Here is a 27,451-nt window from a genome sequence, read left to right on the forward strand (position 1 = left end):
ATCGGTCACCTGCAAGACTCAGCCATGGATCACCCAGATCGATGAGTTTAGTGAATCTAGGCCTGAGAAAACATGCTGTAGCACACAGCAACAAAGAACCACTATTCAAAGCCAGTTAACCAACAATGGCTGCTGATTGTTTAAATAGTGGTTAATCAGCTGAGAATATTCAAAGAGAGAGAACCAGTTATCTCCACTGAGTATTCACAATTAGTGACTAATGGCTAGATTCACAAAGCCCCCCCCTAAGCTCACCGATCGTGTTTGCGATCGTGTACCGACATGATTCACTAACCTCGTGGCTGATCAACCTCCAATCCGATCCAAGCATGCAAATGAGGGGAAATTGCATGCAAAATTAGGAAGGCGGCGATTCACTAAAAAAAAAAATCAGGTACACCGACTGGGCTGGCCAATCAAAAAAGAAGCGACTGCTGGGGACCAATCGCTCACGTCCTTTCCGACTGTCCTGCTCTCTGCTACCCTTCGAGCCCATGGTTTTAATCTGCGGGTTTAAAGCAGGATTGGAACAGAACAGAACACGCCGTAGTGCAGCCCTGCTTTAAACCCAAGGGTTAAAACCACGGGCTTGCGAATAAAAGTCCACTCCGCTGACATTTTGGGCAGGTAGTAGCATCTGGTGGCTGGAAGCTGACCCTGCCACCTACAGTCTTGCTTTAGTGGATGAGCTCCTGGAAGAGACCGCTTGGCAGAATGGAACAAAAATGCACTAGCAGCGCGGCCAAGAAGGCCCTGGCCAGGAACATCAAGAACCCGGCCACCATGGACAGCATGGTGGCGAGCAGCAAAGGGCCACAAGACGCCCCTGTAGGGAGAAAGGGCAACTGCTTTTCAGAGGCTCTTGTCCCTTTACTGAGAAACTGGCTCTGAGCTCTTATCCCCCATGTGCTTTGGCAGCTTTTTTTTTGTGCGCTACAGAGGAGGGATGCCTGTTAAAAGTTTCTGGCTTTTTTTTTTCCGTTTTTGCTGTTAACTCCCCCCTCCCCCTTTGTTTTGGCCTCACTTGTGCGGTCTGAGCATGTGTCGGGATCACTCTTTAGTGATCCGTGTGGGGCGTGTCTCCGATCACGTCAATTTACACAAAGACTCATCGTGAATTGGTCACCTGGCCACGGATCAGAAAGGTAAGGTGGATTAGTGAATCTAGCCCTATAAGTTAAGTGGCTATATTGTGCAATAACCAGCAATATTCAGTGGGCAAATCACACCACCTAAACAGCAGTTCTATCTTTGCCCGTTACAACTTGACCGGTCAGAACTGAATATCCACTTAACTGATTAAGTTATAGGCAGTCAAAAAAAAAACCAAAACCTCCTAAGTTTATTTAAAATTTCTTATACCGCTCATCCGACTTGAGCGGTGTACAATAATAAAATCTATCAACATCATACATACATAAAAACCAATGTTAAAACTTAACAATAGGTCACGATAGGGGGAGTTAGTATAAAAAGACAAGAAACCAAGACAAACAGAAACGGAAGGCAAAAGGGAGAACTACAAAATTTTTCAAAGAGAAGAAAAATAAGGGTTGAGCAATAGGTGGGGAAATGAACTCTCTAGGGAGAGACAGAGAAGATTAGCCCTTAAAAGGGCATTTATATTTAAAAAGCACCCTGAAATAGAAATGTTTTAAATTTCGTCTTAAAATGGAATAAAGATGTTTCTTCACACAGATAATTGGGTGTGGAGTTCCAGAGGAGGTGGAGGTGCTGGTACTGCGAAATTGTTTGATCTCATAAAAGGCCCAGCCTTGAATATCCAGGCTCACCCCAGGACTTAGATGGGCTGCTATCCATGGTCTGAAAATTGGCCCCACTGATTCTATGTTCCCTTCCAATTCTCTTGATAAACCTTCCTTCACTTTAGTCATTTGGCTGCACTGTGTTCAAGTGTAATTTACATAAGCTCATTTGTGTCAGTATAAAAGACCTACTTCTCTCTCCCTATTCGCGGAGGTTAGGGGCAGAGCGGGCCTGCGAATAGGGAAAATTCACAAATAACTTTTGGCCCGGCTCTGACTCACCCCCGGACCTTACCTGGTGGTCTAGCAGTAACGCGGGGCAGGAGCGATCTTCCTACACTCCCGCCCCGCGCAGAGCTGTGCTGTGAGTTCCCGTGGTCTCACGAGGCTACAACAGGAACTCCCTGTTGTAGTCTCGTGAGACCACAGGAACTCACAACACGGCTCTGCGCGGGGCAGGAGTGTAGGAAGATCGCTCCTGCCTCGCATCACCGCTAGACCTCCAAGTAAAGTCCGTGCTCCTGGGGCAGCTGCTCGCCTCCTCCGCCTCCAATTGCCCCCCTCCGCTTCCGATCGCCTCCCTCCTTGCCGGCCGTTTTTTTTTAATGCGGGCTGCCATGGGGGGGGGGGCCTGGGGTAAACCCCCACGAATAATCAAAACCGCAAATAGGGAGGGGGGAAGTGTACTTCTTGACAATGCCAACTTGCTTTTTGATTCAAAGCATTATGTACCAAGTCAGTAAACATTTGAAAAGAAAAAATTAAATGGAATGAGAGAGTGCATAGGTTGAGGTCATCAAAGAAATTAAAATGTATTTGCCTTTGTTCCTTAGCAGTAGCACACACCAATAGCTTACTGAAAGCAGTTTACTAAGAAACTTTAGTAAGAACCGAACCTGTGTGGTCTTGAAAGCTCATGTGCTGCAGTAACACTGTTATTTTAATGAAAGGTTTCACAACTCCAGTAAGCAGACAAGTTTTGTGTAATCTGTGTATTGTAGCATAAAATGCTTATCTATAAATAATATTTATACATCACTTAAAAATATATTCTTTCTATTTGTTAAAAACACACTTCAACTTGTCTCACATTTAAGGATCAAGAAGCATACAAGGATTTTGAACCATTATTTCAGACAAAATTATAGTCATTGATTTAGGGCAGTGATTCCCAACCCTGTCCTGGAGGAACACCAGGCCAATCGGGTTTTCAGGCTAGCCCTAATGAATATGCATGAGAGAGATTTGCATATGATGGAAGTGATAGGCATGCTAATTTGCTTCATGCATATTCATTAGGGCTAGCCTGAAAACCCAATTGGCCTGGTGTTCCTCCAGGACAGGGTTGGGAACCACTGATTTAGGGGAAGATTCTCAAATTCTCGAGGTAAAATCTGATGGGCCGCTGTCGCAGGCGCTACTGTAACGATTTCAAAAAGGCAAGTCATTCAAAAAAAAACACGTATGCAAAAATGGAGGTTTGCTGGTGATAGCAATCGGCACTTGTGCAGAATAAACTCACAAATAAGAAGAAGAAAAAAAAAAAGACCCCAAATCAAAGATCAGCAGGATGGATGCCCACTCTCGCCGTCAAGCAACTCCTCCCCCTTGGCAGTGGGAGAATGTGCACTCTCGGCCGCCACTGCCATTAACTCCTTCCCCCCAGCAGCAGGAGGGTTGCCCACTCCATCTTGCCCCTGCCCCCCGCCTCCCCCTTGTTTATGAAGGCTGGCCGGAGGGATTCCTACTCCCTCTGGCCAGTAAGCCTTCCCTTCCCCGGTGCATCCAGGGATGCGTCGTGGATGGGCCTAAGGATCTGATTGGCCCAGGTTAAGACTCCTCTTGCAGGAGGGCATCCCGCTGCTGGGATTGTCGGGGGGGAGGGGTTGCTTACCGGCAGCAGCATGAGTAGGTATCCCTCCCGGGGGGAGGGGAGGTAGGAAAGAGGGTGTTGCTTGACAGCAGCAAAATTTTCTGGCAGGTTTGACCTGACCTGTCAAGCACTACTTTCCTGTCACTGCCTGAGCTAATCAGTGCTCAGGCACTGACCAGAAAGTAAGGCTAGGACAGCTTAGATCTGCCAGAAATGTTTGCTCGCAAATGTAGGTTAGTGAGGTTAGGGAATCACCTGGTGATAATAGAGAATTACCCGGAGTGCTCATTTAAATATTAATGACCTCGTTGTAATACATTTGCATGGCAGAGTCAGAGACTGCTAGGAAGCTCGGAAAAGACCACAGTAAGCCGTCTGATAATCTGCCATTAAAATACATGAATGCTAAACCAGCTGGAACCGGTTTAGCAAGTGGAATCTATTCCCAGGCTTCATGTATGTATAATAGAGAATTGCCCGGAGTGCTCATTTAAATATTAATGACCTCATTGTAATACATTTGCATATATATAAAAACCCAGGTAAAATATAGAAGATAAAGCAGAATGGGTTTTTGATAAGTCCAACATGAGGATAAATTCAAATGCAAAAGAAAAAAAAAATAGGTTTAATAAAAATTAAGTCTTTAAGAAAAGTTTTCTTTGTAATCTGCCACCAATTTGAGCAAGGTCATGCAGTGCCAGGTCAAGAAGCGAGTCATGCTTCAGGGTCACCCATTCACTGGTTATGTGCTGTAATCCAAATCTTTCCTCTTCACAATTCTCCCACAAGGTGGAGCCCCATTATTAGAAGATCTAGACCAGGCCTCCATGACTTCAGCTCGAGGGGGCTAAACAGGGCTCTAGCTTCCAGGATTACCCACCTAAGTATATGTATACAAATAAATGTAAACTGGTGATACTTCCCAATCAAAACCATAGAGTGTAAAGATACAGTTAAAGTATTGTAGCTTAAGAGAGGAGGGCTAGGTTCACTATTTTTATAGCTTCTTAAGTTCATTCAAAGGGAACTGGTATGCATGAATAACTCCAGCTTGTGTAACCAGGAAACCCCCTCATTTTATTCATTGCATTTTGAGCTTCAGGTTGGTCATTATATCTTTACGAAACTAGTTTTAAATTGAGGCAGTTTAGCACCTGTCCATTTTTGTTGTGTGCCCCAAGTCAAGGTATATGGCCCACCTGTTCTCCCTGTTGAGGACTAGAGGTTTGAGGCAGCTGGGATTGCTGTGGCGAAAACTGGGAGAGCTGTTGCTGCTGGGGGTTGAAAATAAGCGAAGCACCTGGAAGCTGTTAAAAGATTTAAAAACAAAGCAAAATAAAACCTTAAGCTTATAATGCACAAAATTCAGTCATAGTAATATACAACTTTGTATATTTTTCACATTCTGCTTTCTAAAATACACAATTCAAGTAGGAGTTTCACTAATCTATACATTCTACACTACACTTTCAATGTGAAAGAACAATTACAACAGTATTCAAAAAGTAAATAAGACATCAAAAGGGTCTCGCAACAGTCTTCAAACCCCCTGATACAATACTTAGTGGAAGCTCCTTTTAGATAACATTCAGGTGTTGTTTAGCTTGAGCATTTACCAAGTTTGCAGGACAGGACGATGCAGTTTTTGCCCTTTTTTAGCAGATTAGCTGGAGATTGTCTGTGGACTGCAGTCTTCAGGACTTATTCACACATTTCCTACTGGATTCAGGTCTGGCCTACTCCAAGACCTTGACTTTCTTCCTGAGCAACCCCATCGTTGCTTTGTGCTTAGAATCATTGTCTTGCTGAAAGGTGAATCTTCTCCCCAGTCTCAGGTGTATAGCAAATGAATAGAGTCAAGAATTTCAGTCTTTCCTTAGCTTTTAAATTTTCCCAATTATGGAATGAACTTCCTTTAATTTTGAGGTGTCCCATTTCCTTCCAATCTTTCCGTAAATCTTTGAAAACTTTTCTATTTGCTAAACACTTTGAAAATTAATCTCCAAGTATTTTAGCATTTTTATTAATTTATTGTTAACAGTGTTGAGCTTCCCCTGGTTGAAGACCCGGTATATAAAGCTAAGTTTTAGTTTAGTTTTGGTATTTTATGAGAGCTTTCTCTGGTTGAACACTATCAGCTTATCCAAAACACCAGATCAATTTGCACATTTGATGGAAAAAGTGCTAAAATTACACAAACACCTGAGTTAAGTGGATCAGCAGTTTTCCCCTCCTCTTCCTGTCAACTCTCTCCTCTAACCACAATGATCCAAAATCTAGGGCTTAGTGTACACATACCATATATGCAGACATCTCAATTGTGGTGCAGAAGTGGGACTTTTTAATGTATATTAGAGACCAAGCTGAATAAAATATCAGACAAGCTTGAATTTCACAAATTAATTCTTATACCCCGAGTTTCCATGTTGGAAGAATTCCCCAAGCACCTGCCTTTTTCACCTACTGGAGGACCTGGTGTTGCTCAACCTGTTCTCCCAAAAATAATCTATACTACTATGTCTGATCAAGAACTTCCAAAGAAGAATAGACCCATCTGGGCTTTGTTGGAGACTAGGCCAGGGACACAGCCCCCCAAAATGATCAGACTATCTCTGCTAAAAACACTCACCTTACAAGTTTCCCAGGAGCACTTCCTAGATTCAGGAAACCACAGCGCCAATGAATCAAATGCTTCAAAGACTCCTGAAGTACTCGGTGTCCCCAAATCCTCAGAAAGGTAGCATGGTGCTATTGTCACTCATACTCTATTCTCTATTAGTTTTATCTCCTGGTGAGATCTTCTTTTTCCAGGGAATGCTGGGATTCTCCCAAAACTTCTCTGACTCCAAAAGAAGTGGGTCGAGCCAGAGGCACAAATGAAACCCAGGCTGTCATGGCAATAAGGGAATTGAAGAAAACATACATACGTTCCTCCTATTCTTCTCCAACCCATGTCCACGACGGCACAGCAGAAACCTATTCCAAAGGACTTCTATTATCCTAAGTCCTTTAAAACGTATCTAGATCCTTGAACAGAAACTGTATTTTACAGGCATTCAAAAATTTATGAACTGATGTAAATCTGTGTATTTTAATTATATTTGACATTAATTTGTTGACACATTATAACTGTAAACTACCTAATGTATATTGCAAGGGCGTTACATCAAATCAATTGAATGGCATAGAATCAAAGTTACGAGGGAAATGGTAGCCTTGCCAGTTCATAAGATCCTGCAAGATGGAGTCCAAAATCTGGCTGAACCCTATCCCCCTGATCCCGGTGTTCAGAAAACTGGAAATTTAAGTGTACGGTTCAAATTGCCCTTGGCCAAGAAATAAACCAACTTCTTCACCAACTGATTATTGCGGCAGCTGTCCTAAAAATATAAATCAAATGGCTACAAATATTAATAATTCTCTGAGCTAAAGTCCCCAAAATGGTTGATACTGTCTTCTAAGTGGTAACATTATGCTCCAGACCAGCTATGTGGTTTACCATCACTCTAATACTGAAGGCTTTGTCTGTTCTCATATTAATATCTCAGTACAGTACCAAGTTCTTGATCAGATAATACACAACTTGGAGTATGGCTTACACTAAAGAGCTGCATGGGAATGGGGGTTGGTGGGAATCCCATGGAGATTCCCCACCCCCACCCCTCAGGTCCATAGAGATCCCATGGGAATCCCTCCTAGATTCACAGGGATGGATGACGGTCCTCGGGGGCTCCCACAGGAGTGTACCTGGCCAGCCTGCCTGCCTCCAGCGCCACTTCAACACGCCGCCAACAGCAGTTCTTCCTACACACTGCGGCTGACCCGGAAGGTTTCTCTCTGACACATTTTGCATATGTCAAGATTTTCTAAGATAGATTTTTTTGAGGCCTTGGAAAGCAACTCTGTCTCTGATTCAGACTGAAGGCATCACCACCAGAGAATCCCCGTTATATGTAAGCAACTGTGCTTGACAGAACAGTGTTAAATTGGGTTTGTTATGACAAGAATACTCAAGTGCAATATCCCTTTGGAATATTCAAGAAATAGTTAAGAAACCAAACTATTTTCTTGAATATTTATGTAGCTGTTTCTTGACATTGAACTTGTAGTATTAGACCTTAGCATGGGTTCTACTTCATTGCAAATGGAGGTTGCAGCTGTACAATGGTGACCTCATTGTGAGATCATCAAGGTGCACCTACAAGGTAGAATGCCACAATTAAAATATGTACTGGGGAGCTGGTTGGGATTTGAACTTAAGATCTCTGGAATAAGAGCACAGGGTTTATAATTATTGAGCTATAGCAGCTTCTAGGCAGGTGTCTCTGACTGCCCTGTGATATGATAGCTTAGAGATCTGCACCATTGTGCACCTGCAAACCTCCATTTGCAATGAAGTAGAAGCCATGCTAAGGTCTGTATCTGTTTTTTTTAAGCTTTTGCAAATGAAGTTATGTATGCAATCTATATATTTTTGTCTTGTGCTTTCAAGAATGAGCTGATTGGAGCACTGTTTAGTCAGAAAAAAAGGTAGCTTTTTAGCAAGAAAACTAAAGCTATGTTTTTTTCATGTGCTGTGCTTCAGTTAATCGATCTTTTCCTCTAATTAGCATTGCTGTTTGTCTACAACAATAGGTTTGCATGCAATATATCTGTTTTGATGAGCCCCGTTTATGTGGTGTCTTATTAAATGTATTTTGAGCTTAATAAAGTAAAGATAAAAACCCAGAGAGCTATTTAGCAGATCGCATTTAGGACATCCAAACTGTGCCTAAGTTCTAGAAGAACGTCCAAAGAGTGCCTGAGTTCCGTCCATAGAACTCAGGTCTATCTGAAGCTAAACTGTGCTCAAAAGTAGACTTCCTTACAATGCCTATAAGACCCAGTTTTACAATTGCAATGCAGCTTGCTAGCCCACTCTGTAGCACACTGGTTAAATCTATACCCTTCTATCCTAATGTTGCTGGTTCGAATCCCAATCACTCTGTCTGATAGAAAAGAAATGAATAAAAGCATTAAAGAGATTCAACTCCTAGTATTACAATTATAATGAAAAACAGCATAAAATCACCATTCTAATAACATAATAATAAAATAATATTATAACATTAAGGACATTGTTTGGATGTCTAAATCTCACCTAAAACCTGATTCTCTAAAGGACGCCTAAAAAGTTAGACACCTAAATAGTGCTGAACTCTGCTGAGCGCAATTCTACAAAGGACGCCTAATAGGCACCTAAATAGCGCCTAACTTTAGACACATTTTGCAGAATCAGGGCCAAAATGTCTTCAAATTCAGCCATCCTCTAGTACAGGGGTGTCAAAGTCCCTCCTTGAGGGCCACAATCCAGTCGGGTTTTCAGGATTTCCCCGATGAATATGCATGAGATCTTTTAGCAAACAATGAAAGCAGTGCATGCAAATAATTCTCGTGCATATTCATTGGGGAAATCCTGAAAACACGACTAAATTGCGGCCCTCGAGGAGGGACTTTGATACCCCTGCTCTAGTAGATTTACTTCAAATTTTAGTGTCAGTGTCATGTTGTATGATCAGTTTTGGCTTTGCTTCAGTTCATGGACAGATGTGTTAACATTTTCTTCTAGTTTATTGACAAAAAACAGAATTTATGGTTCCACGAATGATGGTATATCATTCAGGTTGTGATGCAGTAAAGCAGACTCACACTATGATACCTCCATTACCATGTTTGAAGTTCTTATTCTGGAAAGCAGCATTCAGTTTTCCCTATATATTTTTTTTATTGTGAAAAAAATGTTCAATTTCTGACTCATCTGTCCATAAAATATTATCCTAGAAGTCTTGAGAGTCATCACAGGCTCTCTGATGAGCTTGAGGTGGGCAGCAATGTTCTTTTTAGTGAGCAGATACATCACAGTCAGAGGAAGTATATGAATTCTTGAAATCCAAAGAGTCTCCTTTATTTAGAAGAGGAATAATATTTATTTTGGAAATATTTTGCACATTTCTACCAAAGGAATAGATGCATTTTGAAGGAAAAAGGTTCACTAGATCTGTCTATATAAAGGAGGAGAGCTCCATTTTCAGTAGTTCCTGACAAGGACTAGGATAAAATGACCTCAGGTTGATGATTTGGTGAGATTTTTAATAGACAATACTTATAGTTCTAGTTTATAATCTATAGAACTGAGTATCTGAAGATACAAGGAGCCAAAAGTTAAAATTAAACCTTATTACCCCTTCCACTCAAAAGACAGATTGACAGAGACTACAGTTTGAGCTATAAGTTCTGAATCCAGTTGTAAACTTGATAGCTCTGGGTGATAAATTTGAGTGCATGCCAGAGCCAGGCTTATGGTAAAGTGTTTTGGTTGTACGACAGAAAGGTGATATATCAAATATACGACCCTTTATCCTTTATGGTATTCTTGACCTACTTCATGATAATTCATAATGGCTATTTTGTGGTTGCAGTGGGGGCAATGCTTGAAGTTACTGTACTTTTCAGCCACACGTAAAAACTTCTATTTGATTAAGGCTGTTGAGGCAGGCTACACTGAAGGTAATCTAGGGGTCCAAGAAGCCATGCCAAGAAAACAAAAAGGTTTCCAACATTCCAAATGTTTTATTAAGAAACTGCAAAACACCAACCAAGGAGATACAAATGATTGAGGAAGCCGAGTCTCTGAAAGATGGTAAAGAAATGACAAAACAAGAGATGTGTATAAATGTTGCCTAGGATAAAAATTAACAGAGTACTCTACTTAGTGATGTCCATGGGAGATGTTTCAAGAATGTTTAGAAAAGCTTTTATGGTTTTTCAGAACATTCTTTGAAATGCTACGCATCTATGTCAATGAACAACTACCCAACTTATTTGTTCTTGGAGGAGAATTTCATTTTCTAGGAACTTTAAAATTTTGATTTTTAAAACTAAGAAGAGAGAGATCAAGTTGCAATAAATAGTTAGTCTCTCACACTCACACCAACTTCTGATGCATTTTGTGACAAGGCAATGTTTAAGTACACAGCTCTGAATTTAAGCTTTTACTTATAGAGAATATTTACATAAACAATAACCCAGCTTACAAAATAAATTGCAGGACTAATATAAATATTATGTTTCAAAAGTATTTAAAGACCAACTGTTGTTTTAACTTCATTGCTAAAGTTTAAATAATGCACAAAAAATAAAAGTTCATTTTGTAAGTTTTTATAGAGATCTGTATTCCACTGTATGTAATTACTTTGTTTCAGTCACTCTGATCCCAAAGCTGTGATTTCTCTCCACATAATATGCTCACGGACTATCACTAACGTGAGGGGGGAAAAGGACTAGGTGATTGGTCATATGGGGCAATAAAATCCATTCAATTTAGTCCATAATTACCTGTAGAAGATTTAAGGGTAGGAGGCTTGAAGTATTTTTTAGACCAAATGGGCCACCTGTCAAAGAAAAGTTTTATATTTAAAAGGCAATATACTTTACACAAATATTAAATAATCATTAGACTGAGAAGCTTTTTAGAATTTCACCCCAAATAAATTAATTTTTATTTTAAATCTAACGAACGTACTATAACTAGAAAAAAAGATACAGAAGAGAACAAGGCTCAGGACTATGGAATAAGTTCCTTAAGAAGAGATACTCCAGAAACCAAGATTCTTAAAACTCAGAAGAGTGACTAACAAGAGAAACAACAGGCATATGAACTCATGAAAAGTGTGGACAAAAGAGTGACTAAAGGGAGATACGACATACATATAAAAACCATAAAAGCTGTGGACAGAATAGAAGTTCATAAAAAGAGTTGGAGGGGGGAAAGGCATCTGATAAAGCCACCAGGGAGCAGTTTTGTAAAACTCATATAGAACAAATGGTGAATAGTTAATCTCAAACTCATTCTCACCCACAATATACAGCAAGGATTCAGTGTCCTTGGAACAGGAGTTTTAGTGTTGGTACCCTATTGGTTGAACCCAAGATACATGAATACTAAGTTCTACCACTACTGTGGTGTGGTCTCTATACAAACAGCAAAAAGTTGGATGGGGGGTGGGGGGGGGGGAGAATTAAAATAAAATAGGATAGTTGCAAAATGAAAGCCCATAGCATCATAGTGCAAAAGAGGCAAGTTCTGACTGAACTGGAAGACCATATGAAAAACAAACTGCCATGCCCAAAGGAATTGGACAAATTTATAGAAGACAGATCAAACATAGGCTATTTGACACAACAATCAAGGATATCCTCCCACAATCAGTATAATCCTAATCCATGACTGCTGGGAACTAGTAGGTAATGACAAAATTTAGATGACTTTACACATACTGTATACTCTATTCTTTGCATATGCACTCTAAGCATAAAGGGTCTGCCACTATGTTTGATGGACCTTTTGACTGACTCAGTTTGGTAATGCCCATCTTTACACTCCAGATTCCTCAATTTCGGGAAGAACTGCTATTTTCTACTTAAAAGTAATGATGCCTTCTGTCTGCAGTCCTATTCCTCCTTTGTTTGGATTTCTCAGGTGCCCGGCCATTGAATGGTTGTAGATTCTAGATTTCAGTTTTTGAATATTCGTTCTTGCTATATTGCTCTTCGTTAAACCGCAAAGTGGTTTACACCTGCTGGCTGCAGGTGGGAGCAGAACAAATTCCAGAAGAGTAAGGAGTTGCTGGTATCATCACTGGCATTTTCTTGGAAACTAGTTGATAAACTACATCAGTGGTTCCAAAATCTGTCCTGGGGGCTCCCCAGCCAGTCAGAATATCCACTAGGAATATTCTTGAGATTCTCCTCTATTCTACATTTATAGCCTACACTAATCTCAAATTAGATTCTATGTAAATAAGAATACATAAAACACTGCATCTAAATATTTTTCAAAACACATATTAAAAGCTATATTCATGAAAAATAATGAGTTTTTAAAATTTTGTGAGATATAAAAAGAAGGAATTTTCTTCAATTCAGTTTCTGATCTGAGGAGGAAGGGGTTACCTTCGAAAGTTAATCATAAACTCCATTAAGTTAGTCCAATAAAAAAGGTATTATAATTTTTCCTTTATGTTTTTGTTTTATTTCTACATATTACCTCAATTCAGTTGGAAGATCATTCTAAAGCTTTGTGCCTATATACTTGAAAGATTTATTAATTAAGGACTTCAAGCATGTAAATCTCTCATGAATATACTAAACTAAACTAAACCTTAAGTTTATATACCGCATCATCTCCACAGATGTTGTGGAGCTCAGCACTATTTACAAGAACTTAAAATATAGGAAGAGAAGGAAAAAAAAAAGGTTTACATGAACTTATATATAGAAGAGAAGAGTAAGGGGGGATAGAATTACATTTTAGTGAAAAGCCAGGTTTTCAGTTGCTTGCGGAATAATTGGAGGGAGCCCAGGTTCCGCAGCGGGGTAGTAAGGTCATTCTAAAGACCTGTGATTCTGAAAAGAAGGGATTTTCCCAGTTTGCCTGCATAGCGAATACCGTGTAGAGAGGGGAAGGATAATTTATACCTTTGGGTGGGTCTGGTAGAGTCAGGACTCGAGGAGTTATATGATAGTGGGATTAAGGGAGGAAGGATGCCGTGAATGATCTTAAAAGCCAGGCAGGAGCATTGTAGATTACATTGTACATTGTAGATATCATAAAAACCTGACTGGCTAGAGCACCATAGACAGATTTGGAAACCACAGAGTTACACAATTTGTGTAATCTATGTTAGTCAGTTTTACAAGATGAATCCAGCATCAATGTGTACATTGTTTACATTTCATATTTGCCTCATCCTCATGGTATACATGTAAAATTTATAACGAGGAAAATTTTGCTATTTTGGAAACAGGAGAAAATTGTGGAAATGTAAAGGATGTACCAATTTAGAAGAGATCACAGGACAAAGGTTACTCTGAAATTGCAGAAGCTATGTGTCAACATGGCAGATACAAATGAAAACTTGTGCCTCAGGGAAAATAATGAAGCAACACCATTCTAAGATATGAGGTCTGCTCAAAAAGTTCCAGGACTGATTTTATAAAATATTATTAAACTATCTTACAACTTATTCCATTGGGTCCCCTTCAAAGTACTCTCCTTCTCTACGTATACACTTTTCCCAATATCACTTCCACTTCTGGAAACAGTCCTTAAACACATCTTCAGGAATTGCCAAATGTTGCTGCATTGAATTTTGCTTTATGTCTTCAATGGTGTTCAATCTCTTTCCTTTCAGTGTGGATTTAAGTTTAGGAAACAAGAAGTCAACAAGGGCCAAGTCAGGAGAGTAAGGTGGCTGGGGAAGAACTGTCATCATGATTTTTGTGCAAAATTTGCAGTTGTTCTTCTGGTCATTGATCATCAACCATTGAACAAACTTTGCCACAACGCACGACACCCCCAACTTCTTTGCTAAGACTGTTGTGGCATGAACCAATGGAGATGATGCACTCCTCTGCCAATTCTCTAACAGTTAATCGCCAATTAGCGTGACCAAGAACCCTCATTTGATCGATATGATCATCATTAGTTGACGTTGATGGTCTTCCAGTTTACAAATTGTCTTCAACTGATTCACAACCACTTTTGAAGCGTGAATACCATTCAAAACACCTTCCACAATTTTTCCAAATGTCTCTAGGCATACACAGTTTAAAAGGAAGCAATTCCTCCAGTTAAAACCTAAGGTGGTGGCAACTGGAGCTACCTTCTTTTTGAAATTTCCATGCAAGTGCTTAGTCTCGTACGGAAGTTGTTAAGTATATTTTTTTGAACCAGTCCAGTTAGAAGACTTTATTAAAGGAAAACCTTTGCTGAAAGCTTAATTTCTATTATTAATAACTTTATATATATTGGAGAAGGGTGTATGATTTATATAGATTGGCCAATTACTGCCTGCGATGTTAAAAGATTGATGGATTTAAGTTTCTAATTGATACCGGTGACCATTATAATGTGGACTATATCATTGTTGATTAATTTTCTTTATATGTTAAGTTGTATTTTATATACAGAATTTAGTGGATATTTCTGAATATTTGTTATTGTAATGAATAATCAAATACAGAATTAAAGAAGAAAAAAAAAAAACCACCTTCCACAACTCATGACATGTTCCCCATAAGCCACTTTCAACATTTCATAAGTTTCTGTAGCGGTATTACCCCCCAATTTAAAATAGAACTTCACATTGTAGTGCTGCTCATTGAGGTTGCACATGATGAAAAATAGCTGCTCATGAAAACACACTGTCACAAAATCTCCTGTAGCTTCAAGATGAAAACAGATATCAACAAACGGAAAAAAGGAGGTTACTCAACACCACTAGCGTGTCTCAAAATAATTTACCATTAGCGCACAATTCAAACTGCCTCGGAACTTTTTGAACAGACCTTGTATGTGTTGTGTATTTCAGAGTGGAGGAATAGCCTAACGGTTAGAGCAGTGGGCTGAGAACCAGGGAAAACTAGGTCGTATCTCATTGTGGCAAATTACTTAACTCTCCATTGTCCTGGTACAAATTTAGATAGTAAGCCCTCTGAAGAAAGAAAAATACCACAGTACCTGAATATAAAAAAAGGAGTGAGCTTAATCCAAAATTCCCCCACCCATTTATTATGAAACAGTATTTTTACTGGGTGCCAAAGCATTAACAGTGTAAAGTCAAAGCAGTATTTTACCCAAAATTCTAACAGAAACATAAAAAAATAATAGTGAATTAAGATGATTTTTTAAGAATATGCTACATACAATCTTTAAAATAATGGAAACTAATTGGGCTACATATTAAGGCCCAATTCAAATGGCCCAAATCAATGGATATGTCCTGCACAAAGAATGCATACAGCTCCTATGTATGAGATGCAGGCACATCAGTGTCCTGAGCGGAGTCTTATGGGGTTGAATAATGACCTCACACTTTCTTCTAACCTAATTTTGTGAGCTAGTCTTCACCTTTTCACTTTATTGAATCCTGTTTCCACAGAACATAATAGAATCTCCCTTTTCTTCTCAAGGAAAAGGGAAAAGTTCTATGGAGATCAGAAGCATAGGGCCTGATATACAAAAGGAGCACATGCAAGCAGGCCTCTCGCAGTGTACTCATACAAGTGGCATTTCCAGCAAAGTCTGCAAGGATCTGTCAGCAGGAATGTGGCTGAAAGACCACAAATATAATGGAAAGCAAAGATAGCACTTCTTCCACTAATTATCTGCTATACCGCCCACTGGGAGTCTGTTACCATCAGACACTAAGAATGATAGGTGAATTCTGATCTGGTTACTTCCTAAAAGCAAAATATTTAGTAAAATTAGAACATCTGTAGAAGTCTCTATACTGCAGTGTTTTTTTGTTCTATATATATATGATGGCAGTCCTATAAGATGTGAGTCGTCATCAGCTTGTGATGTTGAAGTGGCATAACAGATGCCTTCATTACAGCACAAGAATATCTTTCTCAAAGAAGTTCATAGGTTGAAAGGCACAAAAGCAAAGGAAGCATAAGATAAAGTTTCCCTTCCCTATTTTTCTTTTATAAAACACACCCATTAAGAATTATACATTTTAATGCCCGTCACATCCACACTGAAAAAGGGTCTATGACGTTGCAGGAGCCAGAGAAAATGAGCTGAGTAGCTGGACCCTATGTAGTCTTCATCTGCCACCACAGACTGCATTTATATGAAAGGGGCTGTGTGAGCCTTAGTTGTCCAAAAAAAGAATCTTATCATTTACAAAGGAAAGTATCATCATAAACTTGTCTTGAAAATATTAACTTTCTCTTTTCATGGCTCTTGCTTCATGTATGTCTTTTATCCCTCATTTTTTTTCTGGTTCTAATAATTTTATAATATTTTTGTGCTCTTTTGATTTAAAAAAGGTGCAATTTACTTTTTAAAGACTTGTTTCTTTTTTATGTCTTATTTTTTTCTTTTTTAAAGCTCTGCTTTCTGGAAAGTCTTCATGAGCTGCTCATGTTTTGAATTATCAGCATGATGATAATGAATAGCTTATATGGGACCCAGAGCAAAAGCTGTACCTTCATTTACTTAGACTTACAATGTGGTTGGGCTTTTGCAAATCAGAAGTTAATTGAGACCAAATGTGTGTAAATTTGACAAAGTAGTGTGTCAGAACAGTGTCATATGGCTTATTTGTCATATGGCTTATTACCAGTTATATCAGGATATATATAAATATTTGTACAACACACATACATGAAGCATATAATATATAAACAAACTCATGGACTAGATCATGTTTAATGATGCCAACTAATTGCTAGGAAAATATATAAGTTATACTGCTGAGGCTGACAGACTGTTTGATTTATATCTTGAAATGACTCTGGGTCTTTTGACTGGTAAAATCACATGTCTCCAAACATGATCAGGCTAGGTTACAGTCTGTGAATCGGAAAAGATGAGTTTTGAGGATGGGAAGATTAGGTTCTTACCTCGATAATCTTCTTTCTAGTGCAAAGGGTACAGTAGTCTGCACTATAAGTTGTATCCCCATACTTGCTGGAAACTCGCAGAAGGTATCAAACAGATTCTTCAGCTCAGCCTCCTTGTGTCACTGGGCAGTGCCCTTCTCCCTCAGTTTCTCCTTCTGAAAGCAGGTTGCAAAGGTGTCTTTTCTTCTGTTCTGCAACTGGTTAATTGTTTTCAGGTTTTTTTAAAAATTTGATTATGCGAGGCTTTCTGGTGCCCAAGAGGTCCCCAGTACTCCTGGGGGCATCTTTGCCTGGGAGAAAATACAGACTCTGTATTCAGAAATCTGTAGCTGGGGGAGCAACTTTTCCTTTAGGGACCCTACCTAGCCAGCCTACACTAACATTGTGGATAGCTCAGGGTTCAATCCCCTTGAGAACAGCTTGCCCCTGATTAATCAGGTGCTTGAGCACAGGCTGGCTGGCCCTTGTATCGGCCCTGAGGAATTTGAAGACGTGTCTGGAGCTAGTGGGGTTGAGGGTTCAGGCTCTTGGAGCCTGACTAAAAAGCAGCCATAAGAAACAAGCTTCTGGAGGATGTATGTGCTTCTCCGAGACAGAAAATCTTCTCTAGAGTCCAGCTGCTGTGTGAAACTGACACAAGCAGGCACCTGACAGGATTGACATCAGGGGAGGGGGCTCCTGAAAATCAACTTTTGTGGAATTTCTGGGGCTAGGATTTAGGTCCCCCAAAACTGGCTTCATTGTGGCTTCTTGGAGGTTGCTTTGAGGTGTGAATCTGATGGCTGAGCTCATCTGGAGCCTCTAAACCTCTACCAAGAACCTTGAAATGATCTCTGAGAAAGGACCCAACTGAGTACTAATGAAACCATCGAAAACCACAAAAAGCACCACAATCTGTCCCCGTCCCCCCCCCCCCCCAGGGGCATATGGTTCACTGTCTAGCAAAGACTTAGGATGATGATCTGCCACACTGGCCATAAAATCACCCAACCCTTTGCCAAAAAGCATGCAGCCCTTGAAAGATAGCCTACTCAAAGTAGACTTGGAAGGAAAATTTTTCACCCACTGCCTGATCTACAGTAGATAGTTCTACAGGTGGAGATAATATATGCCAAGACCTTGCTTTTGACACTGAATATGTCATAGAAAGCATCCGCTACATAATCTACCCCCCAAATTAACAGCTGTGGGTAGGCATTCTTCTCTGCTGTCGGAGTTCGATGCACAACAGTATGGCAGACACGTATGACAAAGAATGTTGTTCCTGTTGCCTTCAGCCTTCAGAGCCAAGGCTTCAAATTGATTTTGAGAACTAAATCCACCCTCCAGTCTTGCACATCCTTTAGAATTACTCCACTTTCACTAGGTATGTTTGGTAACCTGCGATACCAACAAATCCAATTTAGATGGGGCAAACAGCTCTTAGAAATCAGAAGCCCGTGGATACAAGCTTGCCACAGTCCTGGCAACACACAAGGGACTATCTGTAGTCCCCCAATGCTGTTAACATCATTGTACTATTTGGATGTGAAGAAAAAAAGGTGGCCTGAGGCTTAGAGCTGCTCATGACAGAACGTAGAGTAGCAGAGGTCTGCAGGGGTTTAAGCTGGCAGCCTCAAATAGCAATTGCTATTTAGATGGAGTGTGATACAAACTGCACTCACTGTATGTTTTGCCGTATTGTATACAAAGGAATGACTTATATGTCAACTTTATCAATATATATATATATTTTTTTTTTTTTTACTGGGTTTTGTCCCTGCAACTTATAACCTGGAAATTACAATATTTGGAAAAAGTGTAAATGAAATCAAACAGCTCAATATTGTTGCCTAAGTGGAAAAACAAAGAAAACTTTAAAAATGCCGCAAAAAGTAGAAAAAAATAAAAGGAAACACATTAAACTAAAAATAAAACAAGGTGCAATGGAGATGAATAAACATGTCTGAAGAGCTCCACAAAAAAAAAAAAAAGTGTGTTTCGTGCAAGTCAAGCAGGTGGGACAGCACGTGCTCATGTACAGTGTGGACTGCCAAAGACTTCCAGAAGGTGCAGGAATGCTGGGCTCCATCAATGATGTTGCCCACATGTAAGAACTGAAGTTCTGCTTTTCCTCGAAGAACTTCCTGTACACTGTATCACAGTGGGCGAAGACAAGCCAGATGACCTACCAACCAGACTTCAGTGTAAAATTGGAAAGCAAATCAAATCTTTGAAGAATAATATTCCTTAAACAGAATACATTTTCTGAGATATTGCTCCTCTATCTGGGAAGGCTATTGATATTTGGATTCTTAACAGATTTCTTGTCTTGTCAACTCTTTGAAGATTAAGAGAATTTTTGGCAGACTATGTAAATTGTGCAATTGTGTTTAATTTCACCTGCCAGTGACTTAGACACATGGGTCAATTTTCAAAAAGCACTCATGCATTTCTTGTACAAACCCACTATCAATCAATGTTCAGCCTCTATACGGTGAGAGATTACATTACATTACATTACATTACATTAGGGATTTCTATTCCGCCTGTGCCTTGCGGTTCTAGGCGGATTACAATAAAGATGATATCTGGGCATTTCCAGTAGAATTACATTACAGGAGAAGAGTAGATTACAAGTAACAGTGAAGAGTTACAATACATTCAATATCGCAGCAGATGTAACATAGCCACGGATTACAATAAAGAAGATATCTGGGCATTTCCAGTAGAATTACATTACAGGAGAAGTGTTAATTACAGGTAATAGTGAAGAATTACAGTACATTCAATATCACAGGAGATGTTACATCGCAACTGAGTCAATTTACAACTGGTGGAGAATAAGAATTACAATATATTCTAGATTACAAAAGATGTTACATGAGCTGAGTCAAGTTTCTTCGGATGGAGAGTAGCATCATTTGCCTATAAGTGGAGGTGTATTTATTGTTTTGATGATTGCATGATGTTGGTTAATTAATGTTGATGATATGGACAGTAGGGGTGTTTAGTTTGGGTTGGATAAAGAGATTCTAATTCCCAATGGAATTGGTTGGGAACTCATTAGGTGGCGGTTTAGATTGATGGGAGATATTTTTTGAACAGTAGTGTTTTTATTTCTTTTCGGAATTCTTTTATGTCTGTAATTTCGATCAGTAATTTTGAGATGTCGGAGTCAATATTAGCTGCCTGTGTTCCTAGTAGGTTGTCATAAAGTTTCTTACGTCGAGTACCATTGAGAGGAGGGTAGGTGAAAATGTTCTGTGTTCTCCTTCTTCTGGATAAGAGATAGTAGTGAAAACGGTTGTTTAGGTAGCTGGGTGCTGCGCCGTGGGTTACTTTGAATAGGAGACAGTAGAGTTTGAATTGTGTTCTTGCTTTTATTGGTAGCCAGTGAGATTCTATGTATGCTTTGGTAATGTGGTCGTATTTGCTGAGTGAGTATATGAGTCTGAGGGCTGTGTTCTGGACGGTCTGTAGTTTTTTTATTGTGTTGATTGGGCAAGGTAGGTAAAGGCTGTTGCAGTAGTCTACCATACTTAGCACGAGGGATTGGACAATGATCCTGAATTGGTCTTTATTAAAGAATTTTCTTATTTTTCTCAGATTTCGCATTGTGAAGAATGCTTTTTGGATGATTTTATGGATTTGTGTTTGCATAGTGCAGCATCTGTCTAGTTGTATTCCCAGGATTTTGAGGGAACTCTGTATTGGGTACTTGGTTGAGTTTACTTCCAGTTCTGTTAGGGATGGTTTTTTGTCCTTCTCTAGTAGTAGGAAATTAGTTTTGTCCGTGTTCAGAGATAAACTAAAAATACATCTAACCACTCTACCAGAGGGACAGAATAAGGGCAGCAACCCAAAACTATCTGTAAAGCAGCTGTATTTAGTCAGCAGTAACTATGCATATTTATTGCCACTGACTATAGGTAAAAAACTGAATAAGTGAAGATACTTATCTGTAGCAGGTGTTCTCCAAGGACAGCAGGCTTATATTGTCACATGTGGGTGATGTCATCCATGGAGCCCAGTATTGCCAAGTGCAATGTCACTAAATTTTTAGGCAGTGCCCATACCGCACGTGTGCCGGTGTCTTCGTGCCCAACTTCTGTTCTTGGGACCATCAGTTTAGCAAAAAAAAAAACAAACCTCTAAGAAGCCAACTAGGGGCGGTGGGCGGATTGTGAGAATATATTTGCCTACTGTTCTTGGAGAACACCTGCTACATGTAAGTATCTTTGCTTTCTTCGAGGACAAGCAGGCATTATATTCTCAAATATGGGACTCCCAAGCTGCCAGGATCATGAGCCTAACATAATACAGGAGAGAAAGTTGGTACTCAGGAAGTAAAATGATTTTGTAGAACTGCTTGTCCAAACCAACTATCTCTTCTGGAGCTTTTTTTTTTTTTCAAACCATAATGAGAGGTAAAGGTATGTATGAGGAGCAAGTTGCCACTTTGAAGATCCATCAATCCCTAATCTGTTAGCGTCAAAAGCCAGTAACAGCTGGGAGGACTTCCTGTGAGGCTCAGTCTAGTTCAGGTATGCCAGAGCATGCTTGTAGTCTAACGTGTGAAGGGCTGCTTGTAGTCTTGGAAAGAAGACAGACAAAATTATGGATTGGGTAAGGTGGAATTCCAAGACTATTTTATGGAGGACTTTTGGATGTGTCCGGAGCACTACCCTATCATGACAGAATCTCATGTATGGAGGATCCTAGACAAGGGCCTGAAGTTCACTCACACGACATGCAGAAGCGAGGGCTATAAGGAAAATGACTTTGAAAGTGAGAGATTTCAGAGAGCAAGATAAAAGGGGCTCAAAGAGAGACTTCGTGAAAACAGAGAGAACAACATTGAGATCCCAAGCAAAAGGTTGAGGCTTGATAGGTTGTTTTGTTTGAAGGAGGCTCTTCATGAAACTGATTACTAAAGGATGAACAAATAGAGACTTTTTGTCTAGCTGTGAGTGGAATGCACTGATAGGATTGAGGTGAATTCTGAGTTGGTTTTTATGCCAGCATTGGCGAGATATAGAAGGTAGTCTAGTACTGATGGAAGAGGATAGCTAGCGGGTTCTAGAGCATGCAATGCACACCAGGAAGAGAACAGTGTCCACTTGAAGCAGTAACAGCACTAAGTGGAAGGCTTCCTAGATTCTTCTAAGGAATTCATCTTTTCAGAGAAAGAAACCACTTTGTTACTGCCAATGAGCAGGGGTTGGGATTATGGAGGGACCCCTTGTTCTGAGTAATGTTGGAAACAGTTGCAATTTCCATGGCTTCTTGGATGAAAGCTCTAGTAGAAGTGGAAACCAGTCCTGACATTGCCAGAAAGATGCTATTAGGATCATGGTGCCCCGATCCTGGTGAAGTTTGAATATAGTTTTCCTTATGAGAGGGGTTGGAGGAAATGTGTAGAGAACTTGCATGTTTGTTATACAGCATTGGGTGCATCTGGTAGCGCTTTACAAATAATAAATAGTAGTAGCAGTAGGAATCTGTTTCCCCAGTGAAGTAGAAAGGCATCAGATGCAATGCAATTGGGAGCTGGAACAGAACTATAGAAGTTAGTTGCTCTGAGGGGAAGTTAAGAGGTCTATGTCTGGTGTTTCCCCATCGAGATAAAATCATATGTACAGTAAGATGATAATGCTGAGAGACCGTTTTGGGGTTGAAGAAATCTGCTTAACTTGTCTGCTAATACATTCTGCTTCCTTGCTAAATAAACTGCCTTGAGAAATATCCTATGAGCAATGGCCCAAATCCAAATGTTGAGTGCCTCCATACAAAGGGGATACGATTGTGTGCCTCCCTTTTTGCTCAAATAGAACATGGAAACCTGGTTGTCTGTATGGACGAGTACTACCTGATGAAGAAGAAGATCCTGGAATGTTTTGAGAGTGTTTGCTATTGCCTGTAGCTCTAGAAGATTGATATGGAAGGTCTGTTCATGGTGAGACCACACTCTGAGTGTGGAGACCATCTATATAAGCTCTCCAATCCAGCATCTTAGATTAGAAAGTTTTAGTGGGGTGGGGGCTGGAAATGGAGAGCCCAAGTAAGACTGTGTGGTGCCATCCACCACTGGAGAGAGTGCTATAGATCTTGGGTCACTTATACTAGAGCAGATAGGGACCCTATGGTTTGGGACCATTGGGCTGATAAGCTCCACTGCAGGATTCTGAAGTGAAGATGTGTGAATTGGGTCATGTGGAATGTCAATGCCACGTAATCGAGAAGGTATAATATCTGACATATGAAGTGCACTCGAGAGTGGAGATTGTTGAGACTCTTCTTGGGCAGTAAAGTCCAACTCAAATAGTGTTGACTCTGCTTGGGGAAAAAAGCCCAACCTTGAATGGTGCAAAGGGTTGGCGCAACTACAAATAAGCATTTTGTAATATATAATGAGCAGAAGCTATTCATAAGGGCCAGATTTTGTATTAGAAGTGCCAAGAACCTATGTGGATGCGAAGATACTTCCTATGAGCATGTAGGATGGAGTTGCAAATGTAGGCTGATCTCCTTTTTCTAATAGAGGTAGAAGGGTTCCCAGAGAAACCATGCAAAACTTCTTCAGCAAAAATTTGTTTAGGCTTCGGAGATCTAGGTCAAAGGTCTCTGGTCTTTTTTGGTATCAGGAAATACTTTGAGAGGAACCGGTTCTATTGTGTTTAACTGGAGAAGCACCGAGATGAAGATAGTTGAAGAGAGACTCACTTAGTGGGTGGTTTGGAGGCTTTCTGATCAAATGTAGGGCATAGCCCTGAGTGATGACTTGGAAGCACTCACTAATCCGTTGTGACTAAAAGTCCAATATTGGTGAAAATAGTTCAAGCTGCCTTCGATGATGAGAATGGTAAGTAGAATAAGGCTGAGATTTCTGTGCCTTTTTTGCTTTGCACAGGATCGCTGACCAGCAGGCCTAGAGGATGATGAAGATGGCTGATTGTAATGATGTTTCATTTTGTAGTAGTATGAACGTCCAGATGAAGCAAAGTATCTTCTAGAAGAAGACTGAAAGGTTTGAAGCATAGATAAAGTTGTCATGGTGTCTGTATGTTTTTTAATTTTATTAGCTACATCCATAATCTTTTCTTCAAACAGATCATCACCCTTGCAAGGCACATCTGAAAGGTGCTCTTGGACTTAAGTTTCCAAATTACAGACCCTGAGCCAAGATAAACATAGAAATTGCCACTGCAGATGTTCTAGAACAGGGGTGTCCAATGTCGGTCCTCGAGGGCCGCAGTCCAGTCGGATTTTCAGGATTTCCCCAATGAATATACATGAGGTCTATTTGCATGCACTGCTTTCATTGTATGCTAATAGATCTCATGCATATTCATTGGGGAAATCCTGAAAACCTCACTGGATTGCGGCCCTCGAGGACCGACATTGGACACCCCTGTTCTAGAAGATACAGAGTAATATTTTTAAAACCAATAGGAGGAAATATTTTTTCACTTAAAGAACAGTTAACCTCTGGAATGCATTACCAGAAGATGTGGTAAGAGCGGTTAATGTAGCTAGTTTAAAAAAAGATTTGGACAAGTTTCTGGAGGAAAAGTATATAAACTGCTGTTGAGATAGACATGTGGAAAATCACTGCTTGCCCTGGATCAGTGGCATGGAATGCTGCTACTATTTGGGTTTTTGCCAGGTACCTATGACTTGGATTAGCCTCTGTGAAGACAGGATACTGGGCTAGATGGACCATAGTGAACAAATTATTGGATAACTGTTAGAATTCTTTAAGTTCCTCTTCAAGGAGGAATTCCTCAAACTCTGAAAGTTGTTTAAGCAAGGATTCTAAATAAATGGAAGAATAGAACTGGTAGTACATAATTCTATTTGTGAGCATACAGTAGATTGGAAAATATGTTTTCCAAAAGAATCTAATCTTCTGGCTTCCCTTCCTGGAGGAGCAGAAGTATAAGTCCTTGAACTTCGTGAGCATTTTAGAGCAGATTCCACAACTAGAGAATGCTGTTGAAGTTGTTTTCTCTCGAACCTTGGACACTTTTTAGGAGCTACATAGACTGACAAAGAAGCCTCACAGTTCTTAAACAGGGTATCCCTCATGTCCCTATATAAAGACAGTGATATACACATCTAAACTAAACTAAACCTTAAGTTTATATACCGCATCCTCTGCATAAAAATATGAGCTCAGCACGGTTTACAGGTACTTTAATAAATGAGGGAAGAACATAATAAAAATTAGTGGTTATAAAGGGCGTGGTGAGCTTTACATTTTTGAGAAAAGCCAGGTTTTCAGATGTTTCGGAATAATTGGAAGGAGCCCAGATTCCACAGCAGGGCAGGAAGGTTATTCCAAAGCTCAGTGATTTTGAAGAAAAGAGATTTCCTTAATTTTCCTGCATAGATGACGCCTTTTAACGAGGGGAAAGATAGTTTAAGTTTTTGGGTGGATCTGGTAATGTCAGGTCTTGAAGAATTCAAAGACAGTGGAATTAGGAGAGGAAGAATGCCATGTAGGATCTTGAATGTTAGGCAAGTACATTTAAAGTGAACCCTAGAAATCACTGGAAGCCAGTGAAGTTTTGACAGAAGTGGGGAAACATGATCGAATTTACTTTTTCGAAGATCAACTTAGCAGCAGAGTTCTGGATTCACTGAAGTCTTTGAAGACTTTTCTTGGTGATGATTCATATTCAAGAAGCTCAGAGTGAGGTTCTTTCTCTGTCTCCATTTTAATGGGAAGAGCTTAACCCATTGTCTTATGAAGTTAGAAAGATTATGCTCTCTGGCGGAGATTTACGTCTTTGATATCTTTAAACCTGTTATAGACACTGCCAAGTACACTGTCATTTTAACAAGTTCCATGGATGCTGTCACACAGTAGTTGAAACCTAAGGACAGCACCAGATGGGCTTCTATGATCTGTGTTTCAGAAATATCAAAGAAAAAAATGATCAAGATCGTGAATTTATAATGTGTGTGACTGATGGACAGACTGGATGGATCTTTTAGTCTTTATCTGCTGTCATTTCATTTATTATATTGCATGTCCTCAGAAAATAATATTTAAACACTATGGCAAATGTTTAAATAAGTATGTTGGATCAATAAAACCAAAAATTTGGCCCACTGTACTTAAGGGTTGTTCCAAACATATACCTAATTCAACAAGCAGTCAATAAAAATAATGTTATCAGCAGGTACTGTAACACTAAAGTAGGGGTTCTCAATCCAGTCCTCAAGATACACCTAGCCAGTAAGATTTTAAGGATACCCACAATGAATATGTATGAGATAAATCTGTAAACATTTGAGGTAGGGTATACAAACCTATCTCATGCATATTCTTTGTGGGATCCTTAAATTTTCACTGGCTAGGTGTATCCTGAGGACTGGGTTTAGAACCTTTGGTCCAAAGTCATGTCTCTCAAACACCACAATAACACAAGCATACAATACATAGCAATTTTGCTTTAAAAGGACTGAAAATTTCTTTTGCACAGTACTGAAGAAAAAACATAAGACCTACCAAAACTGACTACTACTTTGCACCAAAAATTGTTTTCCTTCTGGATTCCGAACTAAAACGTCGAGGAAAATCATGTAAACTAACCTGACTGTAGGGCAGACTGAATGGTGGCTGGCAATGCACTCGATACCAGTCCTCCTGATGGTAAAATACTACTCAGATTTAAGCCTGCAGGGCTTATGACACCAGCATTACATCCTAGCATGGGATTAGAGCCATTCATCAATGTCTGTGGTCCACTGAAGAAAAGAAATACAGGGCATAAGGGTGTTTTAAAATATACATTTCTATTTTGCGTAACTTGATACAAATGTTCAACACTTTTATTAAAACACAACCAGGAGAATCACCTCCACAAGTCAATAACAGGTAAACACACAGTGGAGATGTCCAAAACCACAGTAGTACTTGATAATTTCAACACTCTGCTTTATTTATGCGGTGACTCAACACTCACATGTTTCGGCCTAAACAGCCTGCTTCAGGAGTCTTGTTGGAATCACAACGAATACTGCAGAGCAAAATATATCTCAAATTGGAACATTAACATAAAAAAGCACTCTTTACAGTCTAGCAAGAGCATGCAAACTCCTGAAGCAGGTCGTTTAGACTGAAACATGTGCATGTTGAGTCACCGCATAAATAAAGCAGAGTGTTGAAATTATTAAGTACCGTATTTGCCGGCGTATAAGACGACTTTTCAGTACCTTAAAATCCTCCCCAAAGTCGGGGGTCGTCTTATACGCCGGGTACTGTTTACATCACAGTTCTTCAACCGCCGGTCCGCAGAAAATTCCTGCCGGTCCGCACAGGACCGGCGAGATGGACCCGTTAAATTTTCTGCCCCGATGGTGTTTG

General features: G+C 39.9%; 1 protein-coding gene across 4 annotated transcripts in view; it reads right to left on the reverse strand.

The window, feature by feature from the left end:
- Positions 1–3,502: 3,502 nt before the first annotated feature.
- The window catches only part of SUPT20H (SPT20 homolog, SAGA complex component), a 121,304-nt gene continuing 97,355 nt past the window's right edge, over positions 3,503–27,451 (reverse strand). For 2 of the 4 annotated variants that reach the window (XM_033947989.1, XM_033947990.1), the window contains 4 exons: positions 26,678–26,832; positions 11,017–11,072; positions 4,842–4,949; positions 3,503–4,522 (listed from right to left, as the gene is read on the reverse strand). In XM_033947989.1, the coding sequence (XP_033803880.1) occupies positions 4,502–4,522; positions 4,842–4,949; positions 11,017–11,072; positions 26,678–26,832 (340 nt within the window). In that variant the 3' untranslated portion in view covers positions 3,503–4,501. The remainder of the gene's footprint in view (positions 4,523–4,841; positions 4,950–11,016; positions 11,073–26,677; positions 26,833–27,451) is intronic. The other 2 variants (XM_033947988.1, XM_033947991.1) reach the window with 2 other exon arrangements.

Source organism: Geotrypetes seraphini, chromosome 6 (assembly GCF_902459505.1).
Source record: "Geotrypetes seraphini chromosome 6, aGeoSer1.1, whole genome shotgun sequence".
NCBI lineage: Eukaryota > Metazoa > Chordata > Amphibia > Gymnophiona > Dermophiidae > Geotrypetes > Geotrypetes seraphini.